Below are 22,586 nucleotides of genomic sequence, written 5' to 3' on the forward strand. Positions count from 1 at the left end.
TAGAGCCAGTTGTACTTTGTCTTTGAAGACTGTAGTGTACACCTTTGTATGAAATATTCAAGCATTATATAGCCTTCATTCCTCAAAATAATGATTGACTGACGAGTTTCTAGAGAAAGCTGTTTCTTTTTTGCCATTTTTGACCTAATATTGACCTTAAGACATGCAAGTTTATTGCATACTGTGGCAACTCACAAACAAACTTAACAAACCAAATAGCTTTCAACTGTGTTTGATATAATGGCAAGTGATTTTCTAGTACCAAATTAGCAATTTTGCATGATTAATCAAGGATAAGGTGTTGGAGTGATGGCTGCTGGAAATGGGGCCTGTTTAGATTTGATAAAAAATGACTTTTTTCAAATACTGATGGTGCTGTATTTTTCATCAGTAATGTCCTGACTATACATTGTGATCAGTTGAATGCCACTTTGGTGAATTAAAGTACCAATTTCCTTCAGAAACAGCAAAATCTGTACATTATGCCAAACCTTTGGCCGCCAGTGTATATTGAATATCGTCAATAGGCTTAAATTTATCAAGATATTTGTAGCCAAATAGCCCAGCCCTAATTAGCACCCAGCAGCTCTGCCAGACTGGCAATCCTCCAACTATCAGCTGCTGAATCCAGCTGGCTTCTCTCTCCATCCATACCAGTCTTTTCCCCTGATTCAGGAAAACCTGCTCTGGATATAAACAAAGATGGTGGTGGCTTTGATATTTATACAGCCTACCAACACAGGTGCAGTAGTTTCAACCTACCCCCTGCTTATAGCTGTGTGTAGAGAAGCAATCATGGTATCTCTTACAAAAATACAGTCTTTTGGCACATTTACCACATACGAAAGGAATAGTTCACCCAAAAATGAAAATTCTCTCATCATTTACTCACCCTCATGCCATTCCACGTGTGTAAGATTTTACAAATGTATTTAAGCTTGTTTGGTCCAGACAATGCAAGCGAGTGGTGATGAAAACTTTGAAGCTCCAGAAAACATATTAAGGCAGCATAAAAGTAATCCATATGACTCCAGTGTTTTAATCCATGTCTTCTGAAGCAATTTAATCGGTTTTGGGTGAGAACAGACCAAAATATAACTCCTTTTACACTGTTCATTTTGCCATTGTAGTTTCTAGGCATGATCATGATTTCAAACTCGATTACACTTCCTAGTGCTTGATTTATGCATAGAGCACTAGATTGCGCTAGGAAGTGTAATCGAGCTTGATATCATGATCGCCAAAGGAGACTGCTGATGTCAAGATTTATACTGTAAAAGGAGTTATATATTGGTCTATTCTCACCCAAAATCAATTGGATCACTTCAGAAGATATGGCATAAACCACTGGAGTCGTATGGATTACTTTTATGCTGCCTTTATGTGCTTTTTGGACCTTCAGAGTTTTGGTCACTGTAACACAGTTCAATGGAAAGGAGGAGGCAATAACCGGCTTGACAATATAAATAATATATTAATAATGAACTTAACCAAAAAAGACAAACACACACAGGTGTCGGACAGCTGTCCGTAACTCACTCTCTGTCTCTCTCTCTCCCTTTCGGGTGTAATCAGCCTTATTAGGGGCCGGGTGTGCAGAATCACGACCCGGCCCCGCCCTCTTTCCTGCCACATTCCTCCCTCGTTCTCTCAGCCCGGGGAGCCCCCGGCATGACATACATCCCCCCTCCCCTTTCCCTGGGGGGAGGCGTGCCCTTCCGGCCCTGTCTGCCGGCAGGTCATCCCCACCTTCCTGTATCTGGGAGGGGACAGGGGGAGGGAAACAAACAACAATAACAAAAAAAACACGGTAGTTATACACCGTAACGGTGATTATACTAACAAAAAAACAATACTAATATTTAAAAGAGAGGGAAAGGCCAACGCGGAGCAGTAGCGGGAGAAAGAGAGGAGAGAGAGAGAAAAATAAATAAATAATTTACTAGCCGGTTCTCCGATATGCCTGGTTTTCGGCCACTCCTCCACCCTCTAGTGGACGACAGCGACGCCTCCCCGGGCGGATCATAGGCAGTCCTCCGGCCCCTGGTGGACGGAACGCCCTGCCACGTTTTCGGTGGATGGAAGGGGTCTCCCCTGCCCCTGGCAGCAGTTCTCCGCTCCAGGTGGTCTGCCAGGAGCCCCTCCTCCCCTCGCGGTCGACGGCCGTTCCTCCACTCTCAGGCAGCCGGGCTCCTCCGTCCCCGGGCGGATGACCGCGGCTGCTCCATTGGGGTGGATGGTAATGGCGAGGACTCTACTACGGCGCATCCCTCCTCCTTCCTGGGTTTTGGCACCAGTGTAACACAGTTCAATGGAAAGGAGGAGGCGAGAACCGGCTTGACAGTATAAATAATATTTTAATAATGAACTTAACCAAAAAGACAAACACACACAGGTGTCGGACAGCTGTCCGTAACTCTCTCTCTCTGTCGCACTGCTGTCTCCGGTCGGCTTTATCCCTCTCAGGCTTAATCAGTCTTATTAGGGGCCGGGTGTGCCGAATCACGTCCCAGCCCCGCCCTGCCACAGTCACCATTCACTTGCATTATATGGACCTACAGAGCTGATATATTCTTTAAAAAAATCTTTATGTGTGTTCTACAGAAGAAAGAAAATCACACACATCTGGAATGGCATGAGGGTGAGTAATTGATGTGAGAATTTTCATTTTTGGGTGAACTATTCCTTTAACTGCAAGTCTGGTGCAATAGTTTTTGCAAAGACTGAATGTGTTACTGCAGTGAATTAAATCACAGAAACTCCATAAAGCCATTAGTATGAATACCAGTAATTGCTCTTTTGTTGTACTTGTACTTGTTGTACTAATATTAGCCTAAATTTGCATTGAAATAAACATGTATTCTGTTAAACAACTTGGAGTTCTATATAATAGCAAAGTCATGGTATATTATAGCATGTAATAATCTTACTTGCTTATTAAAATCCTTTAAAGTGGAAACATAGCTTTCCAGAGCATCTTAGTACACTCAGACAGGTTGTTAAATGCTAATTACGATCTCTAGAGTCATCTAAACAGAATATATGCAAATACACTGCCATTGCATCTCTATATGAAAGCATGTGTTCATTTCGCTATCACTTTTTTTGTTGGAGCAGAGAAAAAGAGAGATTTGTTGTCATCCTTCGAGGCTATGTCTGTTGTGTGTGAGCCAATCAGTCAGAGTGTTAATCTCTTGGGCAGGCCTTTAATTCAAGCTGCATTAGTTTTTCACATTTGTTCTAGCCTACAATTGGACACATCAGCAGAAGTGAGTAAGGGTACTTGTTGCTGTCTGGTAGCACAACCATCTGGCAGAGCTACTGGGGTGTGTGTATATGAGAGAGTGAGCTCTTCTCTTAGGGAGGGATGGATGACTGATTTGATTGCTGCTGTGAGAACACAGCTGGGACCAAGCATGGAAGGACACCTTGTGTGATGTCGGCCTGCTTTATTTTGGCCTTTATGTAAGTTGCCTGAGAGAACAACGGCAGAGTGTGCAGTGATGGATGCCACCGCTACAGTCTCAGGGCTCTTTCTGCTCTGTGACAAACATGTGCATAAGCTAATCAGGCTGTGATTCAGTTATCATTGAGAAACTGTCATTTATATGTGACTCATTGTCACACACACACGCTCACATATGCTCACTCTCTCTTAAATATGTCATAACTCTGTCCCAGACACTTTGAGTCATAACCAGGTGTGATGTGATTAAGCAACAAACAAGAAATGAATCTCTTCTATGTAAATCAGATTTTATGTTTCTTGCTGCAACCTGCAATATTTTGTCAGTTGCTTGGGTTCTATTTTTGCCCTGTTATGCAGCTCTGACCATTGTGAAATCTCAATGGTCCAAATTTAGCTCCCTAAAACTGTATGAACAAACATTAGATATGTTCTGATTGGCAGTGATTTTGTCACCAAAGTTTGCCTGTAAAATGGAATTGGGAAGGGGATTCTTTTTCAAATTTTTGCATGCCGCTAGTCATGCAGAAATTATAATTTAGCATTTAATGACCAATAGCTTTCTTCTCTTAAGCTTCTTTATTTTTAACCCACTGCTTTCTTTGTGCTCTCTTTCTTGCATAGTGAGCATGACGTGGGAGAGGATGACATATATGACTGTGTTCCCTGCGATGACGATGGGGACGACATCTACGAGGACATCATCAAGGTGGAGGTTAGACAGCCCATGGTGAGTGAGACCCCATATGGACGACACTCATTGGTGCAAGTGTGAGAGAGGTTATAGATGGAATGATTTCCTGTCATTTTCCCATGGCTGTGCGCAAGTTAACTTGCTCTGCTTACATTTGCTGCTTTGCCTCCTCAATGCTGCAGATCAGATACATGCAGGTAAGTGTCAAGCTGTACCGCTCATGATTATCTTCAGATCTTTCAGTGCTCCTCTTTCCTTTCCTTTACATGTGTGTTGGTGCAAACCTTTGAGCCCCATGTACACTTACTTAGTACACTTTATTAGGAACACCTGTACACCTACATATTCATGCGATTATCTAATCAGCCAATCGTGTGGCAGCAGTGCAGTGCATAAAATCATACAGATACGGGTCAGGAGCTGATGTTAATGTTTACATCAACCATCAGAATGGGGAAAAAATGTGATCTCAGTTATGTCGACCGTGGCATGATTGTTGGTGCTAGACGGGCTGGTTTGAGTATTTCTTTAACTGCTGATCTCCTGGGATTTTCACTCACAGCAGTCTCTAGAGTTTACTCAGAATTTAACTCAGATAACCACTCTGTACAATTGTAGTGAGCAGTATAGCTTCTCAGAATGCACAACACGTCGAACCTTGAGGCTAATGGGCTACAACAGCAGCAGATCTCGTCAGGCACTTTATTAGGACCATAGTGTTCCTCACTAGAACTGAAGTTCTCAGTGAGTGAATATGGATATATGAAGAACACAAGACCCCGCCATACTAAGGTGATGGTGTGTTTTTGACGCATAAACTTAGAATCTGCGACCCACAGAACTATGCAGATTTCCTAAGAATTTGAACACCTGTCAAGTTCTGCACATTCATTTGTTCAAGGATAAAATATATTAATAATAGGGTAATTTATTCACCCAAAAATGTAAGTTCTGTAATTTACTTGTTTTGAACATCATGGGAAGTCTGCAAAACTTAAGCCCCATTTAACTCATTTTGTCATGTTTAAATACTGTACATTCTGCAGATTTAACCCCCATCATCGAAAGAAAAATAGCAGATTCTGACTGGGTCTGCCCATAAGTAATGAGCAGAAAAGTACACTGAGAATTTATGGTAAGAGTGGTGTAATGTGTCTTTCTTTGCTGGAAAGGAGGAGATAGGAGAAGAGGGTGTCCCAGTGCTAATGCCCCTCTGCCACTTAGATTGAGTTAATAGTGTGTGCTGTCTATCCAAGCAAGCTAATGCTAGGTTATTTTAAACCCAAAAGGGATGAAATCCCTCCTACACAGAGAGAAGAGTGCCAGGGTCCTGCCTTTACAGAGGTACACACACACAATGAAATTGAGACATAATCTGTGCCATCAGCCAGGGGGTGCAACAAGGACACATTACACTCTCAGTGTTAGAAATATAGCCAATCAAATCACCCTCCTCTCAAATGTTTTGTGGCTTTTTTCAAATGATATATTTATACTTTATCTCAAACCATCATCACTACATCAGATGATTTCCAGATTTGACCACAATAGCTCCCAAATGCTGATAAAAGCACAACAGATAATGATGTCACTGGAGTTTGCCCCATTTGTAAATCAAAGTCATAGATGTATTTGACTTGCCTAATTCTGTCAGCTTTAAGCAACTCTTTTACAAGGGCAGCCTTCTGGAGTGCTCTTTCCCTCTTTTTTCCCCCTTCCTCTTTCTCTCTCTGTAACAAAACAAGTGTTTGTGATCTTGAATTTCTCTGGATGTGAGCAGATTTGCTTTGGCCTCATACACGGCCAGGCCCAGATGTTCATTCCAGCTTTGGCCTCCAGCTGGCGTGCCTTCCCCCGACTTCAGTTTTATCGCCACACTCCCAAACAAGCTTGCAAACCCCTTGCATTAAACCAAAACCCAGTGATTACATTTAATCACATGCATTGTGTTCTATTAGATCATTTTCTGTTGTTATTGTTTTGTGAATTGACCTCATGTAGTTGAGAGTCCTCATCAAAACCACATTTGTGGCTTTCCTACAGTTGTTTTTTCTGCCTTAGACTTAGATGTTTGAGTTTGTGTTGTTTTGAATGAATGAAAGAATGGAACTCTTGTTTAAAGCACTGCATTATAACCTACAGTCCGTGTCAAAGTTGCCCTTGGAAGTTTTGTTGTGAAATACTCTGTTCCCCTTCTGTCTTTTGATGTAATGTACTTTGGTCTTGGCTGTCCTGATTGTGACCTGAGTTCCCTTGAATAAGAGTTTGGTACCTTGTACAGGTGTTTAAAGGTGCTGAGCTGGCATCTTAATGGACGATACCAACAGTATAATGTTCTGTGTGTTTTTGTTTCTTTTTCCCATAAAAGAAAATGGGCATGACGGAAGATGACAAGAGAAACTGCTGCTTGGTGGAGATTCAAGAGACAGAAGCAAAGTACTATAAGACACTGGAGGACATTGAGAAGGTGAGTGGGAGCGCTTAGTGGAGAGACTGGAATTGATGGCTTGGAACTGGGTCAAGGTCTAGCTTGGGTTTTCTGAAGAGAGAGAGGTTGCTCAATATTGACACAGAGAGAGGAAAAAAGATGAGGACTGAGCCCTATGTGACAAGTGTACATAGTTGGCCTGTGCAATTATTCTGTTTCTTTAGAGTCAACATGAAATCAAAATGGGACATATTTACTTCACTTCACATTTCTGTTCTTATATTGCATGATTCATCAGTGTTATCAGGATTTTCACAGGTCCTTAAAAAAGAATTAAAATGTCTTAAGTTCTTTTTTCACTTAAATATCTTTAGTGTTAAAAAAAAGGGTCTTAACCATTTAAGCTCAGATTGGCCTGCCGATGGGACCACCAACAATTTTTTAAAATTAAAATACTAGTAACTAGAGTCTTGACCAACAGAAAGTTGGTATTGTTTTAAGGCTTAGAAGCTGTACTTTACAATGCATGTAGAGATTATGACCAAAATTGAACAAGTGCTTTGAATTTTGCAGACCAATCAGAAGTGTTCCGTTTCGGTTATTTATTAATAATGTTGCACTGTACATATATTTTTGTAATCGGTAAAAACATCAAACTGATCAAATAGCCATGTGCCATATGTCATTGGAAAGATCTCAAAGAGTAGAATACAACCAGCCTATTTGTTTAACTCACAGACAAAAATATAGCAAGTAAAAGCTAAGTACATATCTTTGACATGCAGTGGTGGCCAAAAATATTTGCACCCTTGGTAAATATGAGCAAAGAAGGCTGTGAAAAAAAAAAATCTGCATTGTTTATCCTTTGATCTTTCATTCAAAAAAATCACAAAAATCTAACAGGGGAAACATGGGAAATATCTCATTATTAAATAAATATTTGTCTCCAAAACGCATTGGTCACAAATATTGGCACCCTTTTATTCAATAATCTTTGCAACCTCCCTTTGCCAAGATAACAGCTCTGAGTCTTCTCCTATAATGCCTAATGAGGTTGGAGAACACATGGCAAGGGATCTGAGACCATTCCTCCATACAGAATCTCTCCAGATCCTTCTAATTCAGAGGTTCATGTTGGTGGACTCTCCTCTTCAGTTCACCCCACAGGTTTTCTATGGGGTTCAGGTCAGGGGACTGGGAGGGCCATGGCAGAACCTTGATTTTGTGGTCAATGAACCATTTTTGTGTTGATTTTGATGTTTGTTTTGGATATTGTCCTGCTGGAAGATCCAACCAGTACCCATTTTAAGCTTTCTGGCAGAGGCAGTCGAGTTTTGATTTTTTTATCTGTTGGTATTTGATAGAGTCTATGATGCCATGTGTCCGAACAAAATGTCCAGGTCCTCTGGCATAAAAAAACAGCCCCACAACTTCAAAAGATCCAGCAACACATTTAACCGTGGGCATGGGGTATTTACCATACCTCTCTGTGTGCGCCAAACCCATCTCTGGTGTTTGCTGCCAAAAAGCTCTTTTGTTTCATCTGACAATATAACACGGTCACATTTAAAGTTCCAGTAGTGTCTGGCAAACTGAAGATGCTTGAGTTTGTTGTTTGATGAGAGCAGAGGCTTTTTTTCTTGAAACCCTCCAAAACAACTTGTGATGTAGGTGCGTCTGATTGTAGTTTTGGAGACTTTCTGACCCCAAGACCCAACTAATTTCTGCAATTCTCCAGCTGTAATCCTTGGAGAATTTTTGGCCTCTTGAACCATCCTCCTCACCGTGTGTGGAGACATTATAGACACGCATCCTTTTCCAGGCCGATTCTTAGCATCTCCAGTTGATTGGAACTTCTTAATTATTGCCCTGATGGTGGAAATTAGCATTTTCAATGCTTTGGCTATTTTCTTATAGCCACTTCCCATTTTGTGAAGCTCAACAACCTTTTGCCGCACATCAGAACTATATTATTTAGTCTAACCCACTGTGATTGATAATTAAGGTAATTTGGCCTGTCTTACCTCATATTTAAAGTCATGGATGAACAATTTCATGTTCCTTGTCACCCAGGTGTACTAAAAATTTAAAATATGAATGGCAATATACTTCAGATATATTTTACTCCTAAGAATTTCAAGGGGTGCCAATAATGGTAACCAATGTGTTTTGGAGATACATATTTATTTAATAATGAGATATTTCCCCTCTTTCAATTGTTTTACTTCAATTAAAGGTTAGATTTTTGTGAATTATTTTAATGAAAGATCAAAAGGGTAAACAAAGCATTTTTTTTTCACAGCCTTCTTTACTCATATTTACCAAGGGTGCAAATATTTTTGGCCACCACTGTACTGTTATACAGTACAGTGGTGTATAACAGTATAACTGTACTGTTATACAGTACCGTACACCATCAGTTACTGGTGACATGATTGGGAATAAAATAAAAGCAGTTTTTTGGAGCTACCTTATTGACACCCTGAGATATATAGTAAAATCAGAAAAATAAACAGGTGTTGCTTATAAGCAGCGTTTTCGTTTATAACTTCACGAACTTAAATTGTAACATACTATTACTTAGAGGAGGGGATTACCTTTAAAACGAGCCCACACACAACATATGTGGATGCATAGATCATGAGATAATCCAAACAGAGTACAGTGTGCACACAGCACATAATGTGCTATCTGGCTAAAAAACGTTAGCTTTCCTGGATCAGATGACTTCATCGGAAATGATGTAATACGTTGTCCAGCGTCATAGAGTGCTATACCAATTATATTAGGATTCTGATCACTGCAACCAGAGTTGGAAGTCATCCAAATATGGGCAGAGAGGATCGTTCACTCTAATTACATAGGACCACCAGGAGATGGCACCAAGTACACGACACAGACTCAATGTTGGCTCAGATGACACAGATTGGAACTGAATGAGATCTCATTACTCATGCCGGCATGCTTTGGGGAGAGAGCATACCTTTAGTCAATGTTGTGTTTGCATGTGTAATTCATTCTTATGTACAATTATTTTGTTTTATTTGTTTGAAGCGGCTTTTGGACACTTGGTGATGGTTTTGGACACTATGATTACAATTTTGTTATGCTATAACTTTTGATTGCTTTGTCGTATCAACATAAAATTGTACTCAGTTACTGGTGACATGATTGGGAATAAAATAAAAGCAGTTTTTTGGAGCTATCTTATTGACACCCTGAGATATATAGTCAAATCAGAAAAATAAGAAAAAAAGGTTGTTGTATTTTTGGTGATTTTTCAGCAGTTTCTTCGGCTGACAGTCTCATAATTTATCATAATCTATATCATTAAAAAGGTTTTAATGTTTTCTTTAAAAATTATACCAAAAAATTTACCCTCTTTGTTTTTTGTTTTTGTTTTGTAGAGTTTTAAGCTATATTAATTTTGGGCATGTCACTGAAACAGGAAATCTTTAAAAACACCTTCAGAGCTTAGAGGGTTAAATATCCTTTGTGGAGGTCTAGCTTTAATAAGCCCACTAAAATCAAACATGAATGCAACGTTAAGCTTTAAGAAACCAGTCCTTTTCTTAGTCTCTGGTTAAATCTGTTTATTCTGTTAAAGAAAATCAGGAATTTTGGAAACAGGAATGTTGCCTATACCTTATCACCATTCATACAGTTCAGCTTTTAACACATTAAAGTGTCGCTTAAAGCTGTCTTTCCATGTTGACAACTTGCTATTTTTTATTTTTATTTTATTTTATTTATTTTTTTACTTTATATGCATTTTTATCTTGCAAAATCAGCCTTTTTTAAATTGACATTAAAACATCTTTAAATGTCTTAAAATTAATTCCTTTAAATATGCAGGTACCCTGGGTAATAACCTGCTTTGCCTTTAAATTGTCAGGAAAAATTATGTTAACCAATAGCCAAATAGCAATTCAGGCATTGTTTTAGGCTACAGTCTTTCAAAAATCTTGCCTAAAATCTTTTAATGGTGTTGTCCGCAGTAATGTATGCCAGTTAAAACTAGTAAAGGTTAATAATTACAAGTAACCATAGGGATACATTGAGATGTTCTCGTGGGTGAACTTGACATTCAGCCTTCATGTCCCAGTCTAAAAAATCCTCCACAAAAGTGGGTATCGGTGGTGTTTCAAGAGGGGAGTAGTCCTCCACAATTAACTGCAAACTCACATTCATTTTTGGCTCCAGTCAATTCCTGGTGGATAAAATAAAGTCCTGCCATACATTTGTTTGCCATAAATCTGTCACTTTATGGAATTAAAGTGAGTTGCCACTGCAATTTCATGTTGACTTTAACAGATGATGCAAGAATGAAAGAAGTCAAAAAAATTTCTTGGCTCTTCTTAATTGTGATGGTAAATGTGCATGCTGTGCCCTCCCTTTGCCCTCTGGACTCATAGGTCAGTCACAGGTCAGAAATGCCATGCACTTGCTACAAAGTGTGAAAACATGTCCGTTCAGTATATCAATACTGTTGGCACGAGACTCAATTGAGCCCATGGGGTATAACATGCATGCACGCTTGTTTGTACAAATTGTACAAGCTTGAATGTGTGATGTTTTAACCTGTCCTGTTTCCAATTGCGCTCTCACACAGAATTTGAATCGTGAAACAAAATAAGCCTAAAAACATTTATTAGATGTTATTAATCCCAGTCTTAACAAAACAGTGAGGGGTCATGCAGATTTTCTATTCCAGACAGAAGCTTTGATTAATGATGATTGCTTGATTCATTCTTTCTAATTAAGTCAACGTGTCAATATTGCTTTTGCAATCTAAGCTACTTTTTGCTTCGCAGTTGAAACAAATTAATAGATGAATTTGCCAGGATTTCTCAGGGTTTCTCAGGGCTTGCTGTTTATATATATATATATATATATATATAAACAGCAAGCCCGCAGCCACAGTAAACAAACAGTATTTGACTTTTGTTTGTAAAAGACAATTACCTGACCACAACAAGGTGCATGCAGCATGTGTTTGATTGTTAGCTTGAAGGGGATAACCGTGTGAGACTTTTTAAGCTTTGGCTTTGAATGAATGTGCCATTTATGGAATACAATGCTGGATTTTTGTTTCTGCCATATGTGCTGTTTGCAAAAATTATGATGTTGCCATTTATAGGATTTTCTTCTGTTTTACCATTATAGAATTATATGATCCCCCTGAAGCAAGTGTTAACACCACAGGAGATGGAGACCATATTTTTGAATTTAGAGGTAAGTGAACATTCACTCTGCATCGTTAAAAAAGTAGTATTTTACCTGTTTTCAAAAGAATATGTACAAAAAACAAGGGCTGTCAATAGATTAAAATAATCACAATCGCATAATATTTTTGTAGAATATCTGGCAATAAATTTGGAATTGGCTGAAAATTGCCTTACTTTCAAAATATAATGCACTCAGTTTTAATGTGCTCAGTTCCTTTCTTTTACAAGACAACAAAATATGTAACAAAGACTGCCGCAACAGTCCTTTGGCGGTCTTCTTACTAATATTAGTACTGTACTATCAACATGAGCTTCATTCATGAGTAGGGGTGGGTAAAAATATTGATTTTCCGATGCATCGCGCTCTTCATTTGAACAATCTCGATATCGATTCTTAAATTCCAAGATCGATCTTTTACTCTATGCGCAGCTCTCCACTACAATGAGAGGAAATCACTCGATTTTGCAACCAAATTTCACATTATGCGACTAAAAATTTATATATAGGGCAACTGGCTGGTAAATTGTTTGATTTCACTTACCAGTGAATTAATTGTGTTGTATAGTGGTGGAGTATTCAGCAACGAGATTCTTTCACTGTGTGTTGAAAGTAAAAGTTGTTCCAGTTTAATGTGTGTGTGTCCAAAGACGAGATACACGCGACCCATTTGACACTGAATAATGTCTGTTTTAAAACCCTTTCTGTTATTTACAGTAATTTGTTGATCATAAACAACTAAAAAGAAACATTTAATTCTAATCAGGCATAGCACAGATGGGATAAAGCCATTTGAGTCTCTCTCATTAACATATGCTCATTTAAAGACGCTGTTTACAGAAAGGCAGGATTCCTTTAAAGAGACAGTACCGGTTTTTAGCATGTGTTCAGCAAAACAATGTAAATACCTGTAAATAGTGCAAATTATGCAATTAAACAAAAAACAAGTAACAAAATATAATATATTAAATATAATATTATATTTATTGATTAAATACATTTGATTTGTTCATTTTTAAAAAGCTAATATGTGACTAAAATGTTGAAAAACTAATAAAATATAATTAGTAAAATTAATATTTTCATATTGTACCTAGTTAGAAGGTATCCTGTATAATTAACAGAATTAGCTAGGAGCTAATTTATTTCATATGTAAGTAAAAAGTCTTGGTTACTTTTGTAACCTCCGTTCCCTGATGGAGGGAACGAGACATTGTGTCAATGTAATGACACTAGGGGTCACTCTTGGGAGCCCCAAACACCTCTGATCTTTGAGAAAAGGCCAATGGGAATTGGCAAGTGGAATTTGCATGCCACTCCCCCGGACATATGGGTATAAAAGGAGCTGGCTCGCAACCACTCATTCAGGTTCTGTGCTGAGGAGCTGAGACAAGGTCCCGGTCATTTCAGCGGGTAGTTCAGTGTTGTGGCAGGAGGGACACAACGCCTCGTTCCCTCCATCAGTAACAAAAGTAACCAAGACGTTCCCTATCTGTCACTCACTCGACGTTGTGTCGATGTAGTGACACTAGGGGTCCCTATACGAAATGCCACAACTAGCTGAACTGTATTACATGGACTGGCGGTGCGAGATGGGCAAGCTGTTGCGTGGCTCGTAGCCAGCGCACCTGGCCATCACGTAACCTCCCCCAATGCCCCTACGAACGTCGTACGGTCCCCTGCATCTCGGGGACAGGTCAACTGCCCCAAAATGGGGACAGGCTGCCCCAGCCGTGGCCTCTTCTCTTTTTCCTCCCCAAAAAAGAATGGAAATCTTGTTCAGCTGGGGGCCATAAGTGTCCGCGTCGGGGAGGTGTCCCTTCTCAAGGGGAAGACACCGCGGAGACCACACCCTACCCGAAGGGGAGGTAATTGTGTGGAAATACGTCACATGGTCTTACCGAGCTTGTCGGCGGTGTCGCACTTGAAGAAGTCCCCTTGGTAGGTCCTACCCAGAGGGGAGGAGCTCTACAACACGGCGACCAGTGGCAGAGGGAACTCTGCCCAAGGAAGACTCGGGTTTACCAACGGGGAAACCGTCTTGCGGAAGATATATCACACGGGGTTACATACAGGCAACCAGTGCATGTGGAGCACCTACCCCAGAACAGGCCCTATTAGCACACGTGCTGGGCCGGCATAGAGTTTCTCCGCCAACTCGCCTGCCACAGGTCTAAGGAGGAAGAAGATCCAGGGTCCACGACTTATTTGGGGGGTAAAAGCGCACGTCTCCGCCTCCAGGAGGGGGAAGGCGCTATGCACAAGCAGTACACCTGGCCAGTTGTCCTGCAAACTTACCTGTTCGTACCTGACAACACACGGGACGAAACCGGCTCAACCCGGAGATTGAAGAACCTCGCAAAGGTGTTTGGTGTTGCCCAGCCTGCTGCTCTGCAGATGTCTGCTAAAGAGGCGCTACTGGTTAGAGCACATGAGGCCGCCATACTCCTAGTAGTGTGTGCTCGTAGCCTCAAGGGGGCAGCACGTCCTGGGCGTGATATGCCAAAGCGATAGCATTAGTGATCCAGTGGGCGATCCTCTGTTTGGAGACAGCGCTCCCTTCCGCTGTCCTCCAAAGCAGACGAAGAGCTGCTCAGAGCGACTAAAGCTCTGCATGCGATCCAAAGAGATGCGTAAAGCACACACCGGACACAGCAACGACAAGGCTGGGTCTGCCTCCTGCTGGGGTAGCGCTTGCATGTTCACCACCTGATCCCTAAACGGGGTCGTGGGAACCTTGGGCACATAGTCCGGTCGGGGTCTCAGGACCACGTGAGAGTATTCCGGACCAAACTCCAGGCACAAATGTCGTTGACAGAGAACGCCTGCAGGTCCCCTACCCTCTTGATGGACGTGAGCGCAGTCAGGTGGGCAGTCTTTAAAGAGACCATCTTTAGCTCAACTGACTCCAGGGGCTCAAACGGTGCTCCCCGTAGGCCCTGTTGGACCAAGGAGAGATCCCATGAGGGAATGAGGCGTGGTGGAGGATTCAACCTCCTCGCGCCTCTAAGGAAACTGATGATCAGGTTGTGCTTCCCTAAATACTTACCGTCAACTGCATTGTGGTGCGCCGCCATAGTGGCCATGTACACCCTCAAGCCGCCCCACCAGCCTCTCCTGCAGGAAGGAAAGCACCGACCCGACTGCGCATCTCTGGGGGTCTTCGCATCGGGAAGAACACCACTTAGCGAACAGACACCACTGCAATGCATGTAGGTGCCTCGTAGAGGGAGCCCTAGCCTGAGTGATCGTGTCTACCACCGCGGGTGCGGCCCTTAGGCTAGCATACTAGCGCGGCCCCTGGGGCCAGCTGTGTGCCAGCGCATCTGTGCCGAGGGAAGCCTCGGTCAGGGTGTACCAAAGCGGGCAGTGGTTTCCCCAGTTGACCCGAAGCCCCAACCGGCTGAGTTGCCTGAGCACCAGGTCCCTGTGCACACACAACAAGTCTTGAGAGTGAGCTAGAGCCAGCCAGTCATAGAGACAGTTGAGGATGCAGACGCCCACTTCCCTTAGCGGGTAAAGGGGTGCCTCTGCGACTTCTGTGAAGACATGTGGCGACAGGGACTGACTGAAGGGGAGGACCTTGTACTGGTGCACCCGGCCCTCGAAGGCGAACCGAAGAAAGGGCCTGGCCGAGGAGAAACCGAGACATTGAGTACGAATCCTTCAGGTCTACCGCCACGAACCAATTCTGATGCCGGACGCTCACTAAAATGCGTTTCCGCGTCAGCATCTTGAACGGGATTCTATGCAGGCCCTGTTCAGAACTCGCAGGTCCGGGATTGGCCGCAACCCACCGCCTTTCCTTGGTACGATGAAGTAGGGGCTGTAGAACCCCTTCTTCATCTCGACTGGAGGGACAGGCTCTACCGCATCCTTCCGCTGAAGGGAAGCGATCTCCGCGGGGAGGGCAGCGGCGTTCTCGCCCTACACTTGAGGTAAAACAGACACCACTCAGCCGGTCCCGGTCAGCCATCGTGACGTGTTGGGGAGCGTAAGCCATGCCCCCAAGCTCCGGGCGAGGGGGACCAAGGAGACAATCGTGGCGGGGCGGAGCCGGAGGCGCCACATTGAGTGGGCTCAGACCCCGAACTCGTGGCCGTGCTGAGTCTAGGGACACGCTTCTGCAGCGCCGTGCCTGCTATAAACGTGTGGTGTCCGGCGATCACAATAACGATGGCTGAAAACACCGGGTGTTCAGCATCAGACTGAACCAGCCCGCTCTCCGATGCTGCAGTCGAGAGCTCATCCGCTTCACGAGCCCCGAATGAGATCGCGAACTCGCCCTGAGATGAGCCAGCGATCTCATCGCAGAACTCGACTGGGGAAAACGAGCGTGCTGGGGAATGGGAGGTCGGTGGGGGGGTTACCTGGCAGAGCGGCTCCCACTGGAATCCCCAAATCGCTCCCAGTGCTAACCGACGCGGCCTCAAACCTGTAGGTAGAAGGACCGTGGCGGGGAGCCGCAGGGGTGGCTTTCCATCTGAGGTAGGAAAGCCCCGACCGCAGCGTTGCCATGGTCATGCTCTCGCAGTGAGAACATAACCCGTCCACGAACGCTGCCTCCGTGTGGGCAGCGCCCAAGCATGTGAGGCAGCGATCATGGCCACCAGAAGCAGAGAGGTAACGACCACAACCAAGAATTTTACACAAACGGAAAGGCATCTTTAAAAAGACGCTCTCCGGGAGTGCCACTCTTTTAGAAGGAAAATATACTCTTTCACAGGAAGAATATACTCTTTTAGTCTGCTGAAGCACCCAGGGGCATTCTCTGCACTCCACCGGTGCAAGCCGCTGTAATGTGCCGTAAAAACAGCTTTTGTAGCGGTGAATGGATCGGTGGAGGAATTCAGCTCGCTGAAATACAACCACTCGGCTCTGAAAAGAAAATCTGAATGAGTGGTTGCGAGCCAGCTCCTTTTATACCCGTATATCTGATCAAAGATCAGAGGTGTTTGGGGGCTCCCAAGAGTGACCCCTAGTGTCACTACATCGACACAACATCGAGTGAGTGACAGATAGGGAAGGGACATTATAACTGAAATATACCCATATGAATCGATACTGAATCGGGATCAAATCAAATTGGAAAATCTGTAGATACCCAGCCCTATTCATTAGCTTAAATATAGATTTACAAAGAGGGGGCGCTGTTGCGCAGTAGCAGTGTAGGCGAACTTTGTGCAAGCTCCATAAGGTGACTTTCTAATTCCGTTAAAAAACACATCATTTCAGTCTCTGAATTTCGTCAAGCACTATTTTTGCGAACATAACATACCATTGCACAGACTGATCGATTCTGAGAGCAAATCATGAAGCCTCCGAGCAATAAACTGTCGGCTAACAAAACTACTCGTGATGCTAATGCTAGCTCACCTGCTGCTGCTGAAATGGAGACGGAGCATAGCTGTTCAAGAGAGGAAGATAAGTTGACTGCTGGTATATTAACCAAGGCTTTATACTCCCTGAGAAACGACATCTGTACAAAGGTAGAGATGGCTGTCAGTGGATTACAGCCAGATATTGCTGCCGTAAGAGAAAAGTTTACTTTGGCGGTAGCCACCGTACAGAAATCTATGGATGACAGCCGTTTAAAGGCGGTAGAGAAATCTGCAACTGCTACAAGTGACTCAGTGTCTGCCTTAGAAGTTGTTGTGCCTAAGGGCATTTTCAGACCTGTAGACCGTTTGCTTTGTTCCAAAACGGGGACTAAATTGTTACAATGTTGCATTTTCTTCTTGGTTTGGTTTGCTTTCACAAGGCAACATTTCAAAACGGGCAAAAACTATGTAAATAAAAGTCACATGTGAGCAAGCTGTCCCCTTATTGGTCACTATGTTTGTTCGTTGTTCAGGATTAAGCTCATCCATTGATATACCGGTTAAAATTATATGCCTGCAAAAAATGTGTCAACCATTAAAAATATTCGAGAATTTTCGAGCGTCGCCAGTTAGAGGTTGTGCTCCAAATACAAATGATCCATCACTCGGATGGATATGAGTTGTAAAGTTTCCATCATGGTTATCTTTATCCATCATTAGTTGCTTTTGCATTATTTCTCCATTGAAATGTGCCTGTTCTCACAGATCTGTATCTCTCCCTCTCTCGCATGTACAAACACGCACCCACACAGCACAGTAAAGCCGCATAATTTTTTTTTTTATTTGTCAAAAAGCTGCTAATGCCATCCTACCCGTATTCTGCCACTATCCAAAAGAGAGAAACGATCATACTAAAATTACCTAATTAGGAATTATAAATAGCTCCTATTTTAAATGTGCAATTATATCTTAATATAGTTGCCAAAAGGCTGTATCCACATTTTGATGATGAATTACAGAGAAGTGCTGATCTACAGATGTTTTCTATAAAGATCCCTCTTTTGGTTTTTATAGGGATATTGTTTGGTCCATTGGACTTGGTTTGATTTTTTTCCACCACAAGCGAGCCGCTTCAGAGTTCGTTTGCAATCGGTCCGATTGTTTTGGTGCGGATCCGAGTGCGATTGCCGTGTTCATATATGCCTACACAAACTGAACCAAGGGAGAAAACGCACCAGGTTCCGAAACAAATGCTCCTAAGCTACAATTTGATGTCAGAGATCTGCAATCTACGTGTGAAGACTTTGAGAGTAGATCTAGGAGAAATAACATATGACTGGTTGGCATCCCGGAGGGCCAGGAAAGCACGTCGCTGACCGCATTTGTTTCCAATCTCCTACAGGAGGTGCTTAGTCTGGAGGAGATGCCTTTACTCGACAGAGCTCACAGGTCTCTGCAGGCAAAACCGAAGCCTAATCGGCCTCCGAGACCTTTTGTAGTAAGGGTCCATTATTTTCACGTCCGCGATCTCATCGTCCACCAGGCACGTCAGGCTAAGACTCTTTCCTATAACGGACGGTCAATACACATTTTTCATGACCTCACCACTGCAGAGGCAAAGAGGAGAGCAGCTTTTGGGGATGTGAGGAAGCGGATTTGTGACATCCAAGGTGCTCGTTTTGGCTTTCACCATCTACGAGGTTCTGTATCACTTTGCCAGTTGAAACGGAGCACTTGTCAGCGACCACCAGATGGCAATGGACTATGTGATCTCAAAAATGTCCAGCAACACTGTTGATACAGCTATTTGAAGATAAAGGGACTGAAATAATCACAGCTGACCAACCAGTACAGCACAAATCGGACGGTAATATTAACGTGCCTGTTATTGTTTTTCTTACGGTTTGATTCAGCTATAATCTATGGTCTCTGTTTATTAAAGGGTTAATTATGTCAGATTCTGACATTTTATTGTTGATTGATTGTACGGACTTCTATTTGGGTTATCTGTTGCTTTCGTTTGTTCAGTCTGGCAATGTCATAACTTGTCTCTGATAGAAGACTATACGCTGCAAAATTTGCCATGGTTTTATCTTTACATGAATAAGTTAGCTATCTAATTTTGATGAGTTTCATTTTTCGATATCTGTCTGTTCATTTTTCATAGCCATGTCTTTAAGAGATTCACTTCAGTTTATTCTTTCGTTTTACCTGTTTTCTATAGGTAGATAGGACAGGGATAGGCTTGTCTACGCTGATCTAGGTGTTCAGTGGGGAATATATGTACAGGAAGGTGTAGGAAGGGGGGTTGTTTTGTATTATTTTATGCATTTATTTATTTTATTTTATTTTTGCATTTGTATGTTGGTTTTCTTTGATACAAAGCAGTGCTGCGCTATGTCTAATGCGACTGATCTCTAAGTTAATTTCACATTTTGACTTGAATGGCTTTGCTTATTGGTGGTTTAACTTTTGGAGCAGCAGCAAGTCTGTCACATTTGCAAGCTGGATTGTCAGAGGATTAGGCAAGTTTACAAAACTCAACAAAGTTCTTTCTCATCTCAAAGCGCAAATTGTGTTTATTCATGAAATGCATTTGAATGTGTCAGGCCACACTAAAATAGGTAGAAGTTGGGTTTCTCAGTCTTACCACTCATTATTTAACAATAAAGCGTGAGGCATTGCTATTCTCATCCATCGCTCCATTCCGTTTATTTCATCCAACATCATAGCAGATCGCAATTGCCGCTACGTCATTGTAACAGGGACACTTTTTGAAACTCTGCTGATCTTCGCTACTTTATACGCTCCCAACCATGATGATGAGCAATTCTTTATCAAGTTTGTTCCTCTTTACCTAACATTGACTTGCATTACCTGATTATAGCTGGAGATTTGAATTGCTGTCTCAAAAAACTAGACACTTCTTCTAATAAACCGTTTGCAAATTCCAGAGCTGCAAAGGTAATAAATATGTTTCTCAGTGACTATGGTGTCACAAACATATGTCGACATCTAAATCCCAACGTTCGTGGTTATTCATTTTTTTCTCCCATCCATAGCACATTTTCCCATATAGATTATTTTCTTGATGACAATAAATTACTACCGAATATTCAAAGTTGTAATTATCATGCCAGAATAATTTCAGACCACTCGCCTCTTGAAATGGTTATGAAGTTTCCTAACAAACCCACCTACCGGGCACATTGGAGATTAAATACACGCCTACTATCTGATGCCAGTTTTATTAAATTTATATCCAAGCAAATAGATTTTTTTTTTTTTGAGTCTAATGCAGCTGCTGAAATAATCCATAGTACATTATGGGAGACATTTAAGGCCTACGTGAGAGGGCAGTTAATATTCTATGTGTCATTTGAAAAGAAACAATGGTCATCTATTCTTACTAGTCTCACAAACAGCATTTTACAATTAGAGAATGAATACATAACTTCTCCATCCCCTGATCTATATAAACAGAAACTCCTCCTAAAGACAGAATTTGATAATCTTTCTACAGCTAATGCAGAAAAAATGCTTATAAAGTCTAGGCATACATACACTGGTGGCCAAAAGTTTGGAATAATTTACAGATTTTGCTGTTTCAGAAGGAAATTGGTACTTTAATTCATCAAAGTGGCATTCAGTATAGTCAGGACATTACTGGTGTAAAAAACCATCACTATTTGAAAAAAGTCATTTTTGATCAAATCTAGACAGGCCCCATTTCCAGCAGCCATCACTCGAAACACCTTATCCTTGAATAATCATGCTAAATTGCTAATTTGGTACTAGAAAATCACTTGCCATTATATCAAACACAGTTGAAAGCTATTTGGTTTAAGTTTGTTCGTGAGTTGCCACAGTATGCAACTTGCATCAATTGCACAAAAAAGAAACAGCTTTCTCTTGAAACTCATCAGTCAATCATTGTTTTGAGGAATGAAGGCTATACAATGCTTGAAAAAAACCTGAAGATTTCATACAAAGGTGTACACAACAGTCTTCAAAGACAAAGGACAACTGGCTCTAACAAGGACAGAAAGAGATGTGGATGGCCAGATGTACAACTAAACAAGAGGATAAGTACATCAGAGTCTCTAGTTTGAGAAATAGATGCCTCACATGTCCTCAGCTAACAGCTTCATTGAATTCTACCCGCTCAACACCAGTTTCATGTACAACAGTAAAGAGAAGACTCAGGAGTGCAGGCCTTATGGGTAGAATTGCAAAGAAAAAGCCACTTTTGAAACAGAAAAACAAAAAGAAAAGGTTAGAGTGGGTAAAGAAACACAGACATTGGACAACAGATAATTGGAAAAGAGTGTTATTGATCTTAACCCCATTGAGCTTTTGTGGGATCAGCTAGACTGTAAGGTGTGTGAGAAGTGCCCAACAAGACAACCACATCTATGGCAAGTGCTACAGGAAGCGTGGGGTGAAATGTCACCTGAGTATCTGGACAAACTGACTGCTAAAATGCCAAGGATCTGCAAAGCTGTCATTGCTGCACGTGAAGGATTTTTTTATGAGAACTCTTTTTAAGAGAAATTTAAGAAGTTCTGAAAAATATTTTTAAATTGTAATAGTAATTTTTCATGTTATTAATGTCCTGACTATACATTGTGATCAGTTGAATGCCACTTTGGTGAATAAAAGAACCAATTTCTTTCCATAAGAGCAAAATCTGTACATTATTCCAAACTTTTGGCCACCAGTGTGTTATGAATATGGTGACAAACCAAACAGATTGTTGGCACATCAGCTTCTGCAGTCCTCTGCTTCACAAGTAATTTCAGAAATTAACACAAGTAGTGGCGTTACTCATGACCCCCAGGAAATAAAGTTTTCCAAAATTTCTATACATTTCCTTACACTTCAGAAAAAATTCTACTCTGCAAAAAAAAATTTTTTTAATCTTCCTATACCAAAATTAGCCACAGATCTAGTTAAAATTCTCGACAGCCCAGTAACACTAATGGAGGTGAAGGAGACAATTACAGCCATGCAAAGTAAATGTTTCTCATATACTAGAACAATTTCATAATCTTTATGGTTACAAATTAACTCTACAGAAAAGTTAATTATTTCCTATAAATGAGCCTGCCTGTCAGTACTCATTCACGTCTCTTCCTTTTAAAGTAACAAATATATTTATATACCTTGGCGTTTGTATTACAGATACATTTTCTAAGCTTTTCTCTGCTAATTAATCTTATTAATCAGACAGAGCTTAATCACAAATGCTGGATGTCTTTACCGCTCTCCGTAGCTGGCCGCATTAATTCGATACGAAAGAATATTATCCTTAAATTTACTTATTTGTTTCAATGCATCCTAATATTCATCCCAAATAATTTTTTTGCCGGCTTGATACCATAATTTCCTCCTTTGTCTGGAATTGTAAAACACCCCAAATAGCAAGAAGTATTCTACAATATCCAAAAT

At 41.6% G+C, this 22,586-nt stretch overlaps 1 protein-coding gene across 3 annotated transcripts in view; it reads left to right on the forward strand.

The window, feature by feature from the left end:
• The window catches only part of LOC127428938 (guanine nucleotide exchange factor VAV2-like), a 279,483-nt gene that overhangs the window by 214,120 nt on the left and 42,777 nt on the right, over positions 1-22,586 (forward strand). For all 3 annotated transcript variants that reach the window (XM_051677628.1, XM_051677629.1, XM_051677630.1), the window contains exons 5-7: positions 4,091-4,196; positions 6,529-6,627; positions 11,755-11,823. In XM_051677628.1, coding sequence (XP_051533588.1) covers positions 4,091-4,196; positions 6,529-6,627; positions 11,755-11,823 — 274 coding nt within the window. The remainder of the gene's footprint in view (positions 1-4,090; positions 4,197-6,528; positions 6,628-11,754; positions 11,824-22,586) is intronic.

The sequence above is a fragment of the Myxocyprinus asiaticus genome, chromosome 38, assembly GCF_019703515.2.
Source record: "Myxocyprinus asiaticus isolate MX2 ecotype Aquarium Trade chromosome 38, UBuf_Myxa_2, whole genome shotgun sequence".
In the NCBI taxonomy this organism is placed as follows: Eukaryota; Metazoa; Chordata; class Actinopteri; order Cypriniformes; family Catostomidae; genus Myxocyprinus; species Myxocyprinus asiaticus.